At 33.9% G+C, this 21689-nt stretch overlaps 2 protein-coding genes across 5 annotated transcripts; both read left to right on the top strand.

Moving 5' to 3' along the window:
* The first annotated feature begins 118 nt into the window (after positions 1–118).
* LOC137830349 (uncharacterized) lies at positions 119–14621 on the top strand. Of its 4 annotated transcripts, none has more exons than XM_068637634.1 (15): positions 119–480; positions 1465–1597; positions 1694–1780; positions 1953–2043; positions 2603–4029; positions 5494–5619; positions 8496–8568; positions 8820–8865; positions 8985–9057; positions 12265–12330; positions 12436–12513; positions 12599–12771; positions 13027–13073; positions 13674–13932; positions 14022–14621. In XM_068637634.1, the coding sequence occupies exons 3-15, from the start codon at positions 1737–1739 to the stop codon at positions 14384–14386; spliced, it is 2868 nt and encodes a 955-aa protein (XP_068493735.1). In that variant the 5' UTR covers positions 119–480; positions 1465–1597; positions 1694–1736; the 3' UTR covers positions 14387–14621. The 4 variants fall into 4 exon arrangements, with proteins under 4 accessions (XP_068493735.1, XP_068493736.1, XP_068493733.1 ...); XM_068637635.1 differs by having other exon boundaries at positions 1731–1780; positions 1953–2038; XM_068637632.1 differs by having other exon boundaries at positions 123–480; positions 1731–1780.
* Positions 14622–14747: 126 nt separating this feature from the next.
* LOC137830350 (subtilisin-like protease SBT4.15) lies at positions 14748–21053 on the top strand. The gene is made up of 11 exons (XM_068637637.1): positions 14748–15150; positions 15283–15374; positions 15500–15597; positions 15873–16016; positions 16136–16241; positions 17054–17558; positions 18249–18349; positions 18470–18694; positions 19361–19469; positions 19628–19841; positions 20458–21053. The coding sequence occupies exons 1-11, from the start codon at positions 15055–15057 to the stop codon at positions 20994–20996; spliced, it is 2229 nt and encodes a 742-aa protein (XP_068493738.1). The 5' UTR covers positions 14748–15054; the 3' UTR covers positions 20997–21053.
* The last annotated feature ends 636 nt before the right edge of the window (positions 21054–21689 follow it).

Genomic DNA, 21689 nt, shown 5'->3' on the forward strand with positions numbered 1-21689 from the left:
TAAAATCTTTGTAAAAGAGTGTATACCCGTTATATTATAGAAGATAATATTATCATTAAATAGTTTTATATATGAAATAAATTTTATATATAAACAACTTGTGTCCTCATTGTGGTTTAGGGTTCGAAACCTGGTATCTTCAAAAAAATTTACAATTTATGTTCTTAGAGGAATGGAAGAGAGAGAGAATAACACTTGCACTACTCAGCTAATTGATTGCAATGAGAAGGAGAAGAACAAGAAGGGGAAGGCGAAACAAGCCACCCAGAGAATTGCTGTGAAAGCATCAGCAGCAAATTCTGCAACTGCAAACAATGGTGGTGATGTTAGTGCTGTTAGGATTGCTCTGTTCGATTTCTCCGTTGAAAATTTCTTCCGAGACATGGACACCATTGTCAGACTCTATGGGAAAGAAGAAGGCGGTGCTGCTATTGAACAGAGCGAGATTCAAAGAATGTCTTCCTCAGTCACTTTCTTAAGGTACAAACAAATCAAATTTGATGCCAGAACTTTTATTGTATTCAATCTTATTTTTGTAAATTAGGTACAATATAGAGTTTTCCCTCCTAGCTAGTCTGTATCTATAAGAGGAGTGAGGAGTGAGGAGTCCACAGTGTTATTCTGTCTCCAGCTATGTTAACTAATATTGTTACTTTTCCATGTTGTGAATCAAAGAGGAACATATGTAAGGACAGATACTTTTCCATCTTCTGACATGGAATGACAAACATGATCTGTAACCCCTCTGTGGAGTATCCAATTATTGGAATCATCTTATTTTACAATAGTAGAAATCATATATGATTTATCTGTTGGCTGATTCACAATGTGGTTGAGGTTATGATTCATAGCATATTGCTGCAACACTTCCAATATGGCTTTATGTTGTTCAGGTGTAAAAGTCAGCTTTGAAGAACTTTTCATGATCTCTTTCTGTCTGACTGACTTGACTGATTTCAAATCCTCTTCTATTTCATATCCAACAGTGTAATTGCTTACATTAGACGTCCTCTGAATATTTGGAGGATAATCACAAGTGAATACTGTTCATTTACAGCCTTTAAGAAACCTTGTTACATAGCATTCTTCCTGTAGGATCTAATTGCGGGAATCAGATTGCAAGTTCAATTCTAGAATGAACATGTCTAAAATACAACATGACAAGCACAGGAAGGATTAGGTCTAAAATTTTCTAATTCTAGTCAAATTCCTTTCAAATTAGTAGAATAATTGGTTATGGATGTATCTCCTGATTTTACAAGTATAATTCTTCCCGCAACTCAGAAATACAACATGTCACCTTGATAATATCTATTTTTAAGATGGTTGGATCGTAATGTAAAAAAACCTTTTGCACTGTCAGTGTGAGAATCATTCTAAAGAATAATATTAGTAGTTACCAAAAGCCTTGTATTTCCGAAATAAATCCTCAATTTCTTGTTTTTGTTGATGTTAAATGTGCAGAGAATGGAGAGATTTTAAATATCCATCAAAAAACATTAAATTTACATATGGAATTGAGGACACTGATTGTTTTGAGGGGAAAGATGTCAGTGCCATAAATTTGCCCCCATTTTCTTCTGCTTCTGTTCCTAAGGTACATTTCCTTTACATTGTATACTTTATTTGTTTCCTGGCCAATTTTGACAACATACATCTCTCTGATATTTACCTTTTTTTCATCACTAACTAGACTTCCAACACATCATCGTTGTATATCTTTTTTGTAGCAAGATATGCAAAAGGACCAACTTGGGGAGGTCATATCTCAAGAATGCAAGTATGACTAAGATATAGCTATTTTTGTTGTTTTATTCATTGACATGACTATGCCACTATAGTATATGTTTCTATTAATCAAATAATAATTATCTTTGAAATTGCTGATAAATTAGAGCGTTTTAGTCCTATATTATTTATCTTGGCTAACACTTCAAGTTTTGTTGGAGCAGAGATTTTGTGATGAATGTTGGAGGCTCTGTATGGGCATTAGATTGGTGTCCTCAAGTACATGAAAAACCGGATTCTTCAATTAAATGTGAGGTACTTGGTTAGCTGTCTTCCTTTAACACATATCAATCTTTATTGTAGGTTTTTTTGGCTGCTGTAGTGAAAAGTCTTTAAAGGTTTAATGCAATCCAAATGATATTTGTCTAAGTGACTTTGATGACTCGCATATTAAGTATAACTTTGCCAATTTGATGTTACCAAGATTATAGGGCTATTTATTGGTAGTGGATAATCCTCTTGTATATTCTCAAATCTTCTTCTTGACATCCCTATTTGTTCTTAACTAATTTTCAATTTAATCAAATTGAACTATTCTTCTAAGTATTATCTCTTTTGGTTTTTCTTTTATAAATTCATTTACCTGCAATAAAATGAGATGCATTAAATGAAAGGGGAAATGCACATTGTAATATTTTGAATAATGTTGTGTATGCTTGCTCATTTGTTTGTCTGCACTTGGACTTTTTGTATGTAGTGAACTGATAAACTAAGCTTTGATCTTTACTGTATATATGAGAATAGAAAATATAATAAACATTTTCTTCTGCAAACCTTGCACCTGAAATGAACTTCTATATGATATGTGTTTTAGTTTATTGCTGTCGCTGCTCATCCACCGGGCTCTTCTTATCACAAAATGGGTGCCCCACTTACTGGCAGAGGTGTCATACAAATATGGTGTCTTCTAAATATCTGGGAACACAATGACAAGTCAACAGAAAGAAAGAAGCCTAAAGGAAGACCGAGAAAAAATCCAACTGAGGATATGAGTTGTGATAAAACAGATGGAGACACCACTGACAAATCAACCCAAATAAAGAAGCCTAGAGGAAGACCTAGAAAAAATCCAATAGTGATAGCAGTGGATGATATGAGTTGTGATAAAAAAGATGGAGGTGCAAATGATAAATCGACGCTAATAAAGAGGCCTAGAGGAAGACCGAGAAAGAATCCAACAGTGACAGCAGTGGATGATGCAAATTGTGAGATCCAGGATATGCCACCTCTTGTTCAATTTCCAGAAAATTCTACTGAGTTTCCTACTCCAGAAGGGAATCATGAAAAAAATGAAGAAATACTTCCTAAAACTGATGGAGGCACAAATGACAAATTGACACAAATAAAGAAGTTTAGAGGAACACCTGGAAAAAATTCCATAGTAATTGCAGTGGATGATATGAACTGTGAGACCCAGAACAAGTCAGCTTGTGATGTTCAAGTTGCACAAAATTCTACTGAGTTTCTTGCTTCAGATGGGAAAAACAATGAAAAACTTCTTATTACATACAGAAGAAAAAACAGAGCTAAAGAAAATGAAGAGACAGATGAAAAGTCAGCACTAATAAAGAGTCTTAGAAGAAAACCAAAATCAAATTCAAAAGGAGTAACAGCAGATGATCCACATTGTTACAATAAATCTCTTGATATTCAAAACGCAGAAGTTTCAACTGAATATCTTTCTCCAGATATGACTCTTGACGATTGCAATGAAAAATCAGTACAGAGGCCTAGAAAAAGACATGAATCAAATTCAACAATGACAAATGATCCAAATTGTGAGAATGAATCCATGCCTCTTGATATTCAAGTCCTAGAGGATTCAGCTGAATTTCTTTCTCTAGATGATGCTCATGACAATTGCAATAAACATGCTTTGCAACAATGTTCTGTTACAAAGGAGGCTGTTTCTGCCTGCAATACTTTTTCAACAACTGTTGTTAAAAGCGATGGCTTGAAAATTAATCATAGAGAAGGGAGATATGACCAAGATATAAGTCAGCCACTACAGTATGATAATCAGGCAAATTATCAACTATGTTCTACCTCTGAGTTGGAAGCTCCACCAACTACTTCTTCTATTCCGGAAGATGTAACTTTGCCTAGAGTAGTTTCATGCCTAGCTCATAATGGAAAGGTGGCATGGGATGTGAAATGGCGACCTACTAACATTTCTGATTCTTCTTACAAACATCGAATGGGCTATCTTGCTGTCTTGTTGGGCAATGGATCTTTGGAAGTGTAAGATATCTTGAGTCTTATTCTCCATTTGCAATCGTTGTTCTTTAGTATTTATGATTTCTTGTTTTTGTTCATTGTGTTTATATGTTGTTACTGCTACTCCTTCTTTAGATTTGAAGTATTTGAAAATTGTCTATTTTAAACAAATACAATTCTAATTGTTATATATAATATTGTGAGAGAATACCAGTTCTCCTTTTGTCTAGTTGTTTAATTTAGATTTGTCTTTTATGGATTGTGCTGGGTGTTTACTTACTGTATTTCCGTTACCTTATCTGTAGTCAGATGCTGTAATTGTCACAACTAGCATCTGTCATTGTTTCAAGTTTCTGTTCTATTTAAAAATACTTGAATGCAAACAGAAGTTAGTCGAGTGTGTATTGTCAATCTATAAAAATGGAAAATATTTTCTCAAATTTTCCAAACTTGGTATACTGTACAATAACGACTTCATGAAAACTTGAAGGAGACATAATTGGACTATACGGAGGGCGATTACAGAAACAGAGAATAAGTATTGAAAGTACCTATAGTTTGAATGAAGTGTATTACAAACTATTGTGCACAAGAACAAAGTGTTTACCATGCAAAAGTTTATCATACAGTCTGCCTAAAATTTTGTATTTGCAGTTAGTGTATGATGTAGAATTTAGGTGGGGAAGAGAAAAGGAAACAAAATAGTGAGAATAGAGGGAAAGAGGAGAGCAACAGAGAAATAAAAGAAAGTGTGTACTGCACATCTGTTATTATCATTTAGTTGAAAATACAACAGTCTTACCTTATTTATTAGCAGGTACCGTACAACTATGACCTGCTGCTGGCAGATCAACTAACTAACTAACTACATTCCATTTCTTATTTGTATTTACATATCAGTGTAGCTGGTTATTTACATGGTGTAAAAGCCAAAATTGTGTCAATAAAAAGTCACAATGTCAGTACTCTTTCATTTGTCTCATTCAGTGTATTTTTTTTTTATATTTATGCATATTCAAGCATTTAGCAGTAAATCTCAGGAAAACATTTCTGGTTGTTGTTAATCATAGTTTCCTGTGGCACTAAATTCTGTTTGAAAGAAGAATGTGGTAATCTTGTTTTTTGTGTATGAGGAAAATGAGGAGAGATTTATGTTCATAATTTATTCGATACTGAGAATTTTTGTTTGTCACTACCTAACTTCATAATTTCTGGTGCTCATGACCATACTGTTTTTTCTAATTTTATCATAAATTTCAGTAGACGCTTTGCAAGTTTTGAATACTATACATGAACTTTTCATTCATGTTGCTAAGAAATTATTTTTAGTAGAGATGCTGTTAATAAATTAATAAATCTTGTTCCTTCATAATAACTACTTCATTGTTTATTCACAGAAAAAATAAGTTTTTTTTTATCAAGTGTAAGTTGTTTTTTGAAACATTGACTTGGGGGTGACTTGTTTTTGTTTGCACCTTGTCATTGCAGGTGGGAGGTTCCTCTTCCTCATGTAGTGAGAGCAATTTATATGCACAGAGAGGGGACTGATCCACGTTTTATAAAGTTGGAGCCTGTATTTAGATGCTCAATGTTGAAGCGACGTGGCATACAAAGGTATCTGTTTGGACTCTATTCAAGAAAAACTCAAAAATCCTAACCAAAAACCAAGTTACACTCGCAGCAATGATATCTATCTGAATTTCCTCTTTGTTGATTTAAGAATCAAAGTCATACAAAACCAAAGGTATACAAGGATACCCCCAAAAGTAGCACTCTCTTTTTCACACTGGAAAAGTCCAATTAAAACAATTATTAAAAAAACTGCATCTCAAAACAAAGGAGGACTTATATAACAACTAAAAACAAACTAATTTAGTTAACTCAGTTTCCCCACCAAAATTACAGTTTGACCCTTTTTCCCTTTTCCTCCTATAATAAACCTGTAGATATAGGTTTATTATACTCCCTGAAATTATTCCTAAAAGTACTCCCTCCCTCCCTGTGAAATGACCATGTCGTGAAGGTTGAAATCAGGTAACTGATTGCTAATGGAGGATCTGTCCTCCCAAGTAGCCTCTTATGGAAGTTTTCCTTGCCACTGCACCAACACCTGAGAAGTCTAGCACCAAATTGATTCGATGTTTTGGTACTAAAAATCTGTGAAGGTTGATGATTGTCTAGTGTTCCTTGCAACTAATTGTGCAATCCCCTGCTGCCTTTTTAGCTTGAGAGAACACTGGATGTATGTGTGCTTGTTCTAGAAGTTATAATTTGAAAGTTATTGCTCCAAACTGCTGCAAAACCAAATAAGGTCCATAATACCTGGCTGATAGTTTAGGATGAAGTTTAGTAGGCTAGGAGTTGGCTATGAGGTCCAATATTTAAGCAAACCTAATCTCCTGGCTGAATCAGAGAAGTTTTCCTATGCTTATTTGCATAGTGAACTATCTGATTTTGTGCCTTTTGTAGGTGAAATTTCTATTGCTTCAATGCTTCATCTTTATCTATTAAATCCTGAGACATGGCTTCCACCAAAGTTTCCCCAAGTACAAACCTGGCCAAAGAAGGTGTAGGTCAAAGGGGGTGCATTGTGGAGTGCTTTGAAAGCTGGTATTATACCCATTTTTTGCCCATGGAATAAAATCTTCCCAATACTTCCACTGTTCTGAACTGAAGCACCTAAGATAGGTCTCCAAGGTTGTATTTAAAATCTCTGTTTGTTCCAATAGATTCAATCTGTCAGGCTGTACTCATTTAAAGTAGTACCTTGTCCTCTTAAAAGTTCCTTCCAAAAATGATTCATGAAAGTGGGGTCTTCGTACTGACAATGGAAACAGGCAGCCCATGTAACTCCTATGATTTCTTCAGCAAAAAGCTCACCAATAGACCAAGGGGAAATATGGTCGTTTAATCAAGATAAAATATCCATATTTGCTTAACCTATCCACTACAACTAGAACTTCATCAAATCCTTTTGATCTTGGAAGCCCCATAACCATGCTTATATCCTCCCAAATGGCATTAGGAATGGACAATGGCTGTAATAGCCCAACTGGAGAAGAAGCCTGATATTTGCTCCTTTGACTCATGACAGGATGGCACAAATTAGGTTTTATTCCCTTCATAGCTAACCATATGACCGACCCATTCTCTTATAATTTCATTAAATGTCTAAGTGTCCCCCATAGGTGATGTGAAACTCGTGTAATAATTTTGGAATCCAAACTGATCCAGCTAATGCCTGCCTTGTTCCAAGGTATATTGGCGACGTGAATCTGGGTCAGCTTGTAGGGGCCTCCAAAATTTTAGCAAAAATTGCATCCGTCCTTATTTCTTCATCAATTTCTGTATTATATGGCCAAAAGGTCTTGAATCTCCTTTTAGCTCTTTGTCTTAATCCCTTATACACAGAAAATCTGCCACTCTATTTGAGGCCCCCACTTTGTGAACTATACCCAAACTCAAATTCTAAGAAATGTAGTCCTCTCTGTATATGCAAATGATGATCTGTTGTGTACTATTTTAAAGGTAATAATACTATTTATGGTCATAAGTGCACCCATTCTTAACGTTTTCATTGTTGTCAGTTTAAGCATATTTGAATATCATTATTTTATCAAACTCAAAAAAAATTTCTTACATGAGCTTGTCATAACCATAAATTTATTTTAGGGAAAAAAAGCTCCTATTTTCATTATATAATTATGCATATAATATCAAATTTATAGATAATGTCAATAATGGGACCTTATTTCAGTTTCTGATTGCTGTATGCATGATTTTTTTGTGTGATAGCACTTGGATATTTTCATCGATAATGTTATTCATGTAGTGGTTGGTGTTATTTTGTTAAGGTTTGGTAAACACTACTGTAATTGACCCATTTACATGATACATCCCTATTTAGAGCTTGTTTATAACTAGAATGGTAATTTCATGAATGATAAAATGCTACCTGACATTATCCTTTTCAAAAAAGGAACTGCATTGGTAATGATTTATTGTGTTTGTTTTGGCTGTACACTGAAGCTATATTCATAAATCTGTTTCTGCATAGTGAAACTAGAATAAATTTTCATACAAAGGGGCACTAAATAAATCGTTGGGGCAAGTTTTGAATTAAATTAACCTCTTTACTTGTTATTTTAATTTAGGGTAAAAAGCATTAGTTTTCCAGTAGACACTTGTTCATTGCAAAAGTTTAGGTGCTATTGAAAGTAAATGTTAGCTTTTATTCAGATTTATTTTAAATAGAAACTTAAAAATATTCATTTTAAAAGAACTTGCTATGCTAATTTCTTTTTCTAGTGAATGGTTTTTTTACTGAATTAGAACCTTCTGTTTATAGTCTGCTCATTATCCATTGTGGAGGATGCTAAAAGCTGGAACTCAGCTGCAAAATGTTATTGAATTTACATAATCCTGTTTAATATATGCTTTTAGGTATCCTGAATATGTGGTTTAATTTAGTCCATCATTTGATCTCACAGCATTCCACTGACAGTGGAGTGGTCAGTTACACCCCCGCATGACTATTTACTTGCTGGCTGCCATGATGGAACGGTATAACTCCTTGAATATTCAATTTATGTACTTTGCATTCTCTAAATTGAGGTTTCCGTTGCTCTAATAATTAGGAAATAGATTTTTCTATGAAGTTTCATTATGGAAAAGGGAAAACCTTCAATTCTTTTCCATAATATTTTTCCTCTAAGTAGCACTGTTTTGTTAAAATATCAGCTTATTGTCATCTGAAAACTTTTTTATTCACAATGGATATCACTTCTAATGTAATTTGCTTTATATTTATTTAGGTTGCTTTGTGGAAATTTTGTATAAATTCTTCATCCAAATGTGATGGTAATATTTTTGTAATTGGTGTTTGTCTCATGTTTACCTATTTGATTGTGAGGGAAGGTAGCTATATTGAAAAATAAGTTGATACTTTATCTTTTATTGACTAAATTTGCAATATGCAGATACAATGCCTTTGCTTTGTTTTGGTGGGGATACAGTTCCTATTAGAACAGTTGCCTGGGCTCCATTTGAAGGGTTAGTAAATTGAACCTTTTCAACAATAGCATGTTGCTTTGAATATGGTTCTGTTACTATATATCTCTACGAGACACAGGATTCCATGCACATTATTAAGAAATACTCTGCAAATGTTTAGGATTTTTACTTCTCTGTATTCCATCATTGTTAAAAAAATGATACTCCAGCTACAAAAACATATTTAATTAAGTCAGAAACTTCAGTATGAAAATGAGGCAAATCATCAGCCACTACCTTTAAGAAACATAAAATTCAAAGCAGTTGTAACCCCTCATTGCTAATTAACCATATTCCATCAACAACTATATCTAATTAATTAATTCATAAACTAATTTCTTTATTATATCTATTTGTGTGGTTTTTTATTTGAATTTCTCTTATGAAAATAGCATTAAGAAAAAAAATGAAAAGCAAAACACAAACCATGGGGGGACCACATGTAACCCATGAAAGCAAGCAAACCTAAACTCCGGTAGCATGTACCGAATTAAAAAGACCCTTCCCTAATGCAATGGGCAATAGTTGATACCAAACAATAAAAACTATGCCTATAAGCATTCCTCATATGCTATTCCGCTAAAATTCCAATGCAGACATTTGAACTGCAAGATTATTTGTTTTTGTACCTTCTAGCTAGTGTATAACCACTCCTTATTTTTCTTAGGGGGCCTTACCACAGTTTGAGGTGAAATTTCTTTCTCAGCTGAATTAAGTTCCTCCCCCTCCTCAACTATCACAGCAAAATATTGACAGAATTCTGATATTCATTTCCATCTCCGTGGACTGAATATTTAGTAGTTCCTCCTCAGATTCTAAATTCTTAGCTTGCTGTCCTCTCTCGGACTCAAAATCAGATAGACTTTCTTCAATATCATCTTCCTTTCTCTGATGTTCCTCACCAGTCTCAAAATCCTGCAGAGCAACCTTATCCTTACCTTCTAAACCTGAAATATCTGGCACAGGACTGATAGTATTGTGATCATGCATGCAATCATTTACGTTATTTATTTCTTGAGCATCAGAAAGCTGTGCATCCTGCACTTCCTTCTCTGGTTGAATACTATGAAGCATCCTGTCATCTCCAATTCCATTTGTCAAGACTATGTGATGATTAGGTGTGCTATGCTCCATATCCCATTTTGTAAACCCTGCTTCTCAGATTCAATGTTGTCCACACCCTGATCCATATACATTAAATCAAATTTCTTCTGAACAAAAACCTGTTTTTTCTTTTGACTATATACCATAGTCTTATTCCTCCAACAATTTTGTGAAGAAGATCCAATCCAATCATCTCACATGGGTGACAAAATTCTGAAACTCTTTCATATTCTAGATCAACCACCAAGGCAAAGCCTTTTCTCTCCACCATAATTTGCAGCGGTAGGTCATATTGAAGAACCACATCAACTAGAACTCTTGCAAAAAAAAACTTTGATCTGGCTAGCGTGCAATGGTCCAAAGAAAGAGGTGTTCCAGTTCCTTTAGCAATTGAGAATACTTAAAACTATCTAAGATAAAGAATTGTTTTATTGATAACAATCACACCAGTTACATTCTCGTCATCTCCATTTGTAGTAATCAAGATGGTTAATAGGTGGGTTTATGCCTAACTTAATCTCATAAACCCAGCTTGTAAGGTAAGGTTTGCACCCATTATGATTTTGTCATATCACTAGTCGATGTGGGATCTCCAACACACCTCTTCATGATGAGGAATAAACTAGATATTTGTAGGTGATCTAATAAGAATCCGATAGTGGTGGCACAATAGCCCCAACGAATCTCGTTAATATGGCTTTGATACTTTCTTAAGAAAGTGAAATTTAAGTTTAATTCAACCTCACAAAACCAGCTTGTAATGTCCAATAGCGGGTAACATGAAACCCAAAAACACTTCTTTAGGATAAGCTCTCATACCATGTTAATAAGCGTTCATGTCTAACTCAACTTTACAAAACCAACTTATAAGATGAGGTTTAGACTTACTTATATACTATAGTTTGTACCCACAAATGAAATACAGAATTATTTTATTGATAATAATCACACCAATTACATTCTCATAATCTCTATTTGTAATAATCAAAACTTTTAAAAAAAGATATAAAAATATGTTGAAATGAATAGGAAGATTCTGAAGGTATTTTTTCCTACTTACTATGGAGATATTGAGAACATGTTTTATCCTATTAATCTACTATTTACAACAAGAATAATGTTCTAGTTTTCTAGTATTCTATCCAAGAATTCGAGGTTTCTAGTATTCCATGGGTAACCCCCTCAGCTTCACCCAACACTTGACTTTTGTTAATTTCTCCGTAGCTAGGATGAAGTTCTTTGTCCAGACAAAACCCCTTAACGCTCCATGTGAAAAAGATACTCTAAGATCCTACCACCAAGACACGCCTCTCTTCTACTCCAAAGAGTGAAACCCGAATTCATAGTACCCTTTCCCCAGAGAGACCTGCTTCCACTAAACTAAGGAAGACCAAGGTTTGCTGATTTTGGAACAAAAATCAAGATGTGTCATGGTTTTTTCCCCTTTGTGCAGAGTTATGTGACCATGTCAGTGGTTCATACAATCGTCAAGCCCAGCCATGTAGTCCTCCTCATTAATCTGCACCATTACAAAGTCTCCCTTGACACAAGGAGTAGGAAGTTGGTGGTTCTTACAATCTTCAAGCCCAGCCAAGTAGTCCTCCTCATTAATCTGCACCATTACATGATCTCCTTGACACAAGGAGTAGGAAGTTGGCTTAATGAAACGTCACAAGTGTTATTAAAGGCCCGTGCAAAAGTTTTCGTTGGCCTCCCCTATACATTCTTCTCTACCCTCTTGACCGGTTCCACCTTCATGACTGGCGCAAACCCATCATTGATTTATTCTTTTTTTCTTATTTAATTTTTCCTAGAGGATACTATTTCTGATTTAGCTGGTTTCTTTCCTTAATCAATTTTTTTCCTATTGAAAAGTAAAATGATACCACCAATTTTGTCTGGATATGGTTTGTAAGTCAATCTTTTTTTGTTTGAGGTGTACACACGCACCCTTGTTTTTCCCATGAAGATTGCTTCAATAACAAAGCATTAGGTTATTACACATGCAAACATCATGCATCTGAATTCATCTATGTATGCATAAGTTGCGCATCTTTTTACCCTCATGTTGAACCAATCTGAGGTTTTGTTATCATACTCCAGGGATCCAGAGAGTTCTAATATAATAGTAACTGCTGGACATGAAGGCCTTAAGTTTTGGGACCTACGGTGAGTCTGTTATTGATATTTTTGTTTACTTTGTTATGTTTTAAACAATAATACGCAATGCTTATGTTTACAATGGTTTGCTTTATGATTGGAATTTGTTTGTAGTAATCCATTTCGTCCTTTGAGAAGCCTCCATCCTGCTCCAAGAATCATATACAGTTTGGATTGGCTGTCAAAGCCAAGGTAATACATTATTTTAACTGGATCAAATGCTGTCTAAATTGTCAATGTAATGAGCCCGGAATGATTTCGTCGGTACTTTTTCTAGTTGCATCATTATGTCCTTTGAAGATGGAACAATAAGAACCATTAGCTTGGCGAAGGCTGCAAATGACCTTCCTGTCACTGGAGAAATATACAGTGGAAAAAAGCAACCTGGGTTGCACGGTTCTTTATATGCCTCTTTTGCCATTTGGAGTGTTCAAGTGTCACGTATAACAGGTATGTTTTTCGGTATGCATTGACAATATGATTACATAATCTTATTGCTAGAAACATTTTATTTTAGGAATTAAAATACTTGTGTACTATTGACCTTACTCCATAAAGTAACGGTTAGTATTTCTGAGCGAACAAACTTTCTTGTAATGACAAATTTGTCATTGTTTTTTTCTCAATATCATAATGGTACACTAAAACAATTCATTATCATTACTACAATTTTCTAAATTGATGGATTTGCTTTTATTATGTTAGGCATGCTTGCTTTTTGTGGTGCAGACGGTACTGTCTTCCGTTTTCAGGTAACTCTTATAATTTGTTGGAGATTACAATTACCTGCAGTGTCTTTTTTTTACTCAATAGTTTTTTGTGACCAATAGTGAAGAATTTTGTGGATGCACTCTTTATGCTGAAGTTGAACTTCAACTTTCAACACAAGGAAGTATGGCCGTACGCATTGTTAATTTCTTAGTACAAGCAAAAATGTGTTTTGCGTATGTGCCTCCACATAGTAACTGCAGGATATAATAGAGTTGATTTTTTACACAGCCCATAATTCATGTAAAATTTATTAGCTAATATTGCCTAAATGGTTCAAAAGGCTTTCGTATATCTTGTTTAATATTAGGAGTACAAGACCTATTATACAGTTTTAGATGACATGAACCCATGATGATTTTTTCTAAAATGTATGATATTGATGAGAAGTGCTACTGCCCAATAGGCTAAATAAATTTTAGGGTAAATTATAATTTCACTCATGGCAGTTTCACTCTTTCTATCCTATAGTTTCACTCTTTCAAAACTGTAACTTCAATCCTTGATTAATGCTTTGTACACATGACCTTCTCTAACCTCCTCCCCCAAATAAAAATAATACTAGCTTGTTTTGACATACTCAGCTTACTACTAAATCAGTGGAGACAGATCATGCACGCAATCGAGCCCGACGCTTCCTTTGTGGGTCAGTAACCGAGGAGAATTCAAATTTAGTCATCAACACTCCTGTATCAAATGCTCCTTTTCTGTGTAAGAAGCTGCCTGTCAAGGGTCGGTGTGCTGAATCTTTCCGAGACCTGTTATCCAAGACAAATCCATACAAAAACGCACTTAATAAAGTGCCAGAAACTTCAAGTTTTGATTTTGATTCTCAGACTTTAGGTCAGTCTTGCTAACCATAATATGATACCAATATGATTAACTGCCGTAGAGTAGCTGAGAAAGCTTATTAACAATTCAATTTTTTGCAGCCATTGGTGCTGATGAGAATGTGGATTTGTTGGAATCTGGGTCGGAGGAAGCTTTATATTCTATGAAGCAGCCCAAGAGAACAAAACTGAACAATGGCAGCAAGAAAAAACCAGAAGAAAACCTAGATGTGGTTTGCAAAGATGGTGATGTGCCACTAATTACTACCGAAGCTGATAATGAAAAGTCGGATTTTGGGAATATACCTGAAACCTTCCCTCCCAAAATGGCTGCATTGCACAAAGTGAGATGGAACATGAACAAAGGTAGTGAAAAATGGTTATGCTTTGGAGGAGCTTGTGGACTCGTACGTTGTCAGGAGATTGTTTACTCTGATATTGATAAGAAATGGGCCTTGAAAAAATGACAGCATCAAATCCACCTAAATTAGGTGTCGAAAATTGCCTTGATGTGAATATCTTCTTAAGATTTAGATTAACCCCACTACAAAAAACATAGTAAAAGTGACTGAGCTTTTGTGTAAAGCACCTGAGGTAACTTGGACTATTTAATATTTAGGATTTGTTATTTAATTTAAGGTTTTGATTTTGTTAATTTAATTTTAAATTTGAGATTATTTATTATTATTTGTTTCAGAGAAATTTTTATTTTAAAATGTTTTCCGTCTTCAAATAGGTCTAAGTATAAATTTGAGATGTAAGTTAAACGTAATTTAATCCTGTAATGTTGGAATTTTTAGTTTGATTTCTATATACACAAAATTTGGTTTTGTAAGTATATCTTTATACTTTTATATGGGTTTTATAGGTTACATTTTTAAAAATCTGTATTACAAAAATCAATTTCACTCCATGCCACCTGTTCAAATAACATGATTCATTGCAATCAAAGCAAAGCAAATTAATGAAATATCACAGATCCAAAATCCAAGCCACCAAATACTGAGTATTAAATCTTATTCCTAAGCCGTTTTGCAACTTAGTCAAAACACATCCTCTTATTTCTCGGCTCAATACTGAAATAAATAAATAAACTACTTGTGACTAACACCAAAATATTAGTTCTATTGGTGGAATGAGCACTACAATGAAGATGTTACAGAGTTTTCTGTCAATATTACTCTTCTTCTGTTGTTCACCTGTTCAAGGATCAAATCAACATGAGAGAAAGGTAAGTTATCTTGTGACTAAAACTTACACTTTTGTTATTGTTTGTATTCAATTTTATGAAGATCTTATTTAAATTGATGAACAATAACATTGACGCAAAAATTTGTGATTAAAAAATTGAAACTAAAAACAGACTTATATTGTATACATGGGAGAGCTGCCAGTGGCAACAGCATATGCTCCGGAAGATCATCACCACAACTTGCTGGCTACAGCCATTGGAGAGTAATAATCTCATTTCTCAAGTAGAAATGCATTTCATTATTATAATCCTATAAAATTGGACTTTATTTGGTTTATTACAAATAATCATAATTTTTTCATCTTTTTTCTTTTTTTCCTTTCTACAGCCAGCAGTTAGCCAGAAAATCCAAAATACATAGCTATGGAAAGAGCTTCAATGGATTTGCTGCAAGACTTTTGCCTCATGAAGCAGAGAAGTTACTAGGTAGTGTATATTAAAATAAGCACAAAACTTAAATATAATTTTTTAAATGTTTTTTTCTATATTACATTAAAAATCAACATTTGATAGTGAAGTGCAAATTTTAATTTTAATTAATAAACAATACAGCAGAAGCGCCTAAAGAACTGCATTTAACTCAACTAATTGCTTTAATACATACATACATATATATATATATATATATATATATATATATATATATATATAACTTCTCTCTATCCATGTATATTCATTGATGTTTAATTCTACATATACAGAGGAGGAAAATGTGGTATCTGTGTTTCCAAATACACATAACAAATTACACACGACAAGATCATGGAATTTTCTAGGGTTGCCCTTAAAAAATAACAGACACTCTCGTGTGGAAAAACATATGATTGTTGGTGTGTTTGACACAGGTATGTATATAAATAGACAAAAGAAAATATTTTTATTTTATACAGTGAGTAAAATTTCTCATTTTTCATCTATTTAATGTTTATATCTCTAAATCTTTTAACATGTAAATTATAAACAGGAATTTCCCTTGATTGCCCCAGTTTCAACGATTCAGGATATGGACCTCCCCCACCCAGATGGAAGGGCAAATGTGTCACTGGAGCCAATTTCACTGGTTGCAACAAGTATTCTTCTGTCCATTCACACTTTTTTGTCACTATTACCGATGAAACTAACACAAAAATTTATAAAAAAAAAACTAAGAAATTTTATGTTACTTTTATATCGAGAAATTATTTTTGAATTGTTATCTCTCGTAAAATAAGAATGTATACTAAGTATAATATTTTCAATATTTCAGTAACCAACAATAGTTAATTAAAATTATTTAGTAGTTTTTTATTCTTTGAAAAAAAAAACACACTCAAATACAAATATTTCAAAAGCAAAATTTATTGATATGTAAAAGTTTGTAACTTAATATAATAATTTAAAGTTTTTCTTTTTTATCAGGAATAAATTAATTAAATAAAAGAGACATTTAGATGTTTCACAACCCTTTATCATACATTTTGGTTCATAAACTTTGTCTATAACAAGTAAAACCCACCTTACTTGACTAGAAAAAAAAATACTTTTAAGAAACCAAAAATTAACTACCACTTTTAAAATTTAATAAAAGAAATAGAAAAAATAATGTTTCTATACATATTATTTTCTTACACCATATTATGAGAGTGGAGTAGTACAGAAACGATTGAATATATAATTGTGGATTATGATATTGATACATGTTTCACCTCACATCCAATAAAATCCACAATAAGATGTTAATATTTATAATAAAATAAATTAAGAAAAAATAAAAATTATAAATTTTTATAAATAATTAAAATATTAATATTTATTGGATTATAGGGTGTTAATATAAAAAAAAATATTTTTGATAGTTGTGTGCATGTTCAACCTAATTGAGTGCATGGCTCCATGCATGCAGCAAGGTAATCGGAGCAAAATTCTTCAATCTCGAAAACTCTGAGCCAAACCTCAGTCCTGCAGACGAAGACGGCCATGGAACCCACACATCATCTACGGCGGCAGGAGTGCCGGTGAGGGGCGCCAGCCTGGAAGGAATCGGCGGCGGCACAGCTCATGGCGGGGTGGCGCGTGCCCGTATAGCGATGTACAAGGTCTGTTGGGGCAGTTCCGGGTGCAGCGACATGGACTTGCTGGCGGCTTTCGACGAGGCCATAGCCGACGGCGTAAACGTGATTTCTTTGTCTCTGGGAGGGACTCCAAGAAAGTTCTTCAGCGACCCTGTGGCCATCGGAGCCTTCCATGCTATGAAGAGAGGGATTGTCACCTCTTGCTCCGCCGGCAACTCTGGCCCTGCCACCATGACCGTCGAAAATGTTGCTCCTTGGATTTTGACGGTTGCTGCTTCCAACACTGACAGGCTCTTCACCACCGTCGTTGACCTCGGCGATGGCCACAAATTTAAGGTTAGTGTATTATTGCATTTTCCCTCACTCTATAATGATCTACCTTACTATTTTTACTACTTCATAATACAAACTTTTATCAAATTAAACTCTTACTCTCTTTTTTCTCTCATTTTGTTGAAATAATAAAGAACATACACCTTTTTACATCTTTCTTGAATATAATAAATTTGTTTATCATTATAATAATTACTCCATCTACTTCTTTAAGTGCTTAAGTTAATTTTAGAGAAATTAAGATACATAGTTTTTCTTTACTTTTAATAAAATATTCATAGAAAATTATTTTACTCCTATTATTTTTAAATCGCAATAATATGTAAATTAATTAAAATTAAATGAAAAAAGTTAACATATAGAAACGAAAACATAATTAATTTTGTATTTTTGAACAATAGTATTTTTTTTTAATTTCATATAGCTTAAGTTAAATAAAGAACAATTTAATTTATGATAGAGTTTCGAATTTTAAAGTAGACATATTGACTCTAATAACTATGTCTCAAGTTGTAAAAGATTACACTTCAAAACTTTGGAATAAAGACTAAAAATGATGACATGAACAAAGGGTTATGTGAATTATTTGCAGAACTTCTATAGCAAGAAAAATTGAAAGGTTGAACCATTTTTTTTTGCATATACAAGCAAACATGTTAAACCCTGAGAAATAAAAATTAACATTTTTTGCAGGGTATGTCCATCAATACCTTCACCCCTAAGAAAAAAATGTACCCTCTGATCAGTGGAGCCCTTGCTTCCAACGTTACAGAAGGCGGCTATGGCAATGCCAGGTAAAATATGAAGCAATTTTGTTCATAGTGAACCTACCCTTTAAACAAAAACATGTGTATTTCTCTAACAAGTATGATATGAGTTTGAGAATTGTACTGCATAATATTGGATGTATGCAGTGCATGTGATTATGGGAGTCTAAGCAAGGAGAAGGTGATGAGGAAGATAGTGTATTGCCTTGGCCCAGGCAGCAAGGACTACATAATCAAAGAACTAAATGGAGCAGGCACCATCATAAGTCTTTCATACCCATTAGACTACTCCACCACCACTATTATTCCTGCTGTATATGTTTATTCCAATACTGCTGGTAAAACCATTGATCTCTACATCAATTCCACCAAGTAAGTTTTTTAGTCTACCATGTCCCTCCCTCACAAAGAAATTTGTTTGGATTTCTTTTATAACTATTATGTTGGAATGAAATGACTAATCTCAATGAAAAATCTTGTTGGTTACCTTCATCTCTTCTTCTCACATGATAAATACTTTATCGTATTTTCAATTTATGAAAAGAAAAACATGATGCAATGTCTTCTATGTATTGATTTAAGATTTAAGGTTTATTTGTCGGGATAATATAGTGTTATATGATGTAGACTATTAAGAAGTGGACTCAACCTTATGAAACAAATTTTATAAGATCAGTTTTGCACTCACTTATATATTATTAAATGTTATTATTTCTAGTTGATTGAAGATCTCCAATACATTTCTCCAACGTCGAGATCTTCCAACTTGTGCGTGGAACTATATTACGAGTGATTTGATAGCGATTCGATAACCGTGATCTTATAAGTCCAACAAACAAACTCTTCTTATAATTGACTCCAAATGATTCTGATGATATATTAACCTTATAAATTAAATGTCTTTATCTTTAGTGGATTGGATACATAAACAAATTTCTTCTTCTTAGCGTACGAAATTCAGACTGGTTATTATGTCTGACTTCTTTCTCTCATGTTCAAATTGATCTCAAACAAACCCTGCATGTAACTGAATTTCAGGGATGCTAAAGCTGTTATACAGAAGGTTAAAAGCACCAGAGGCCCTGCTCCATTTGTTGCTTCTTTCTCATCTAGAGGACCTCAATCCATCTCCACTAATATCCTAAAGGTAATCATGACATGATTATTTATCTATATCTTGTTCTCTTTGCCTTGTGAGCAATTTAATAATGCAGTGACTATAGGCACAACTAATTAGTAGTGCATACTCATGAAAGACTTGGCCTTGGTGTGTGGTTTCTGAATTTCAGGGTTTTCTATGTGCAGCCTGATTTGACTGCTCCTGGAGTGGACATTCTTGCTGGATATTCCAAATTAGCCACACTATCAGGCGATCCTGATGACACCCGTAGAAACGTTTTCAATATATTGTCTGGAACATCTATGGCATGCCCACATGCTGCTGCTGCTACTGCTTATGTCAAATCTTTTCATCCTCATTGGAGTCCTGCTGCAATTAAATCTGCTCTCATGACCACAGGTGAGAACCCAAATTCACCATCCATAGATTAGAATGCTTATTTTCAACTTCAATCTTGCAATAGAAAAACATTCTATAAAATTCTGTTATCTTATTGCTAATCGACTTTTTGGATACTTGTTAAGAAGCATTTGGTACAGTTTATAAAATATTTCAGTTATTAAAATATAAAATGATAGTTCTACATTCTGTGTAATGAATATTTTCTAGTTTTCCCTTGATCAATTATGAGACAAGGGTACGAGTAAACTTTCTCCTATTTACAACATATAAACAATTTGCACCCACATGAAGTGTTGCATGTAACTGTTGCAAAATCAAGGTATTCAAGCTAGCGTGACCAAAATGGCAGTCATATATAGGTTGTATATGACCTTAATTTCTCAGAATATCAAAGACCACATGTTGCAGTGAAACTGTGACTACAATTTGAAACCATGATTGTATGTCCTTAGTCCTGATCTTAGTATTAGCCTCTCAAGGTCTCAATCTAAACTTCGGTAAGAAAATATAAAAAGAAAACAAGAGTTGCTATTATATAATTGTTCAATGAAATTCTTGATGAACAAGGCGATTCTTCTTCAGTTTCTAACATATTCTGGTCTCTATGGTTCAGCCACCCCAATGAGAATCAACGACAATACTGCAGAGCTAGGATCTGGGTCAGGGCAGATCAACCCGGTGAAAGCATTGGATCCTGGCTTACTTTACAACATTAGCATCGATTCCTACATTGCATTCCTGTGCAAAGAAGGCTACAACAGCAGCAGCATTGGAATAATAATTGGCACCAAAGGCTTCGACTGCTCTGGCATTGACCCTGCACAAGGCACTGATGGAATAAACTACCCTTCAATGCACACCCAGATCACACCTAATGGTAGCATTTCTGCAATCTTTTATCGGAGTGTGACCAACGTAGGACTTGGAAACTCAACTTACAAGGCCAAAGTCACATCACCTAAGGGTCTTTCCATTAAGGTCATCCCTGACACTTTGACATTTAGTGGGGTGAACCAAGAGTTGTCCTTCAAGGTTGTGCTTAAGGGTCCTCCAATGCCTAAGGACTCAAAATTACTATCAGCATCTCTAGAATGGAGTGACTGTCAACACAATATAAGAAGCCCCATAGTTGTCTATAAACGGACCTTGTGATACTAAGCATGCCGTCAGCATGTTAAATAGCTAAGAAATTGAGTTTAGGATTTAAAAGTTTTATTTTTGGCTTATCTCTGTGGAAGCTAGTGAATGGTAGTTTTCCTTATTGTATGGATTATTCATTCATCCAATGGTAATGGCCAGTACTGCTTATGCATTGCTAATATTCTTTTAAAGTATTATAGTTTTTTTTAAGATAAAGGACTGATAATTTCACACCTCTTGCTCCAAATTACACTTCTTCAAATGATAAAAATATCTCTTTACATTTAATAACCTCTATCATTTGAAAGGTGTTTTAGAGCAATGCAAAAAGTGAGTGTCAAAATAATATTTTTCTTTAAGATATTAATAAAATTAAGCTTAAATTAACCTTACAAAATCAGTTTATTAAAATAAATTTTCAATACATCTTATCTTTAAGACACCTCTTCACATTAAGAACTATCTGGTACTGTTACTAAAGATGATCATTGTCCTAAGAAGGTCCTTCTGTTGTTTTGTATATCTACATTTCACTTAACTTCCGGGAATGTAGTATTCATTAGTGCAAAAAGTTGTCCAACGTTCAAGGATACGTATCTACTGCGCTTTCTATTATTTTTATTAAGAAGAACAAACAAGAAATATGAAAAATTAAGTGAAAAAAAGAACATTAGATGGTGCAAATGTGTGTTTATTTTGGAATAC

Source organism: Phaseolus vulgaris, chromosome 7 (genome assembly GCF_000499845.2).
Source record: "Phaseolus vulgaris cultivar G19833 chromosome 7, P. vulgaris v2.0, whole genome shotgun sequence".
Taxonomy (NCBI): Eukaryota; Viridiplantae; Streptophyta; class Magnoliopsida; order Fabales; family Fabaceae; genus Phaseolus; species Phaseolus vulgaris.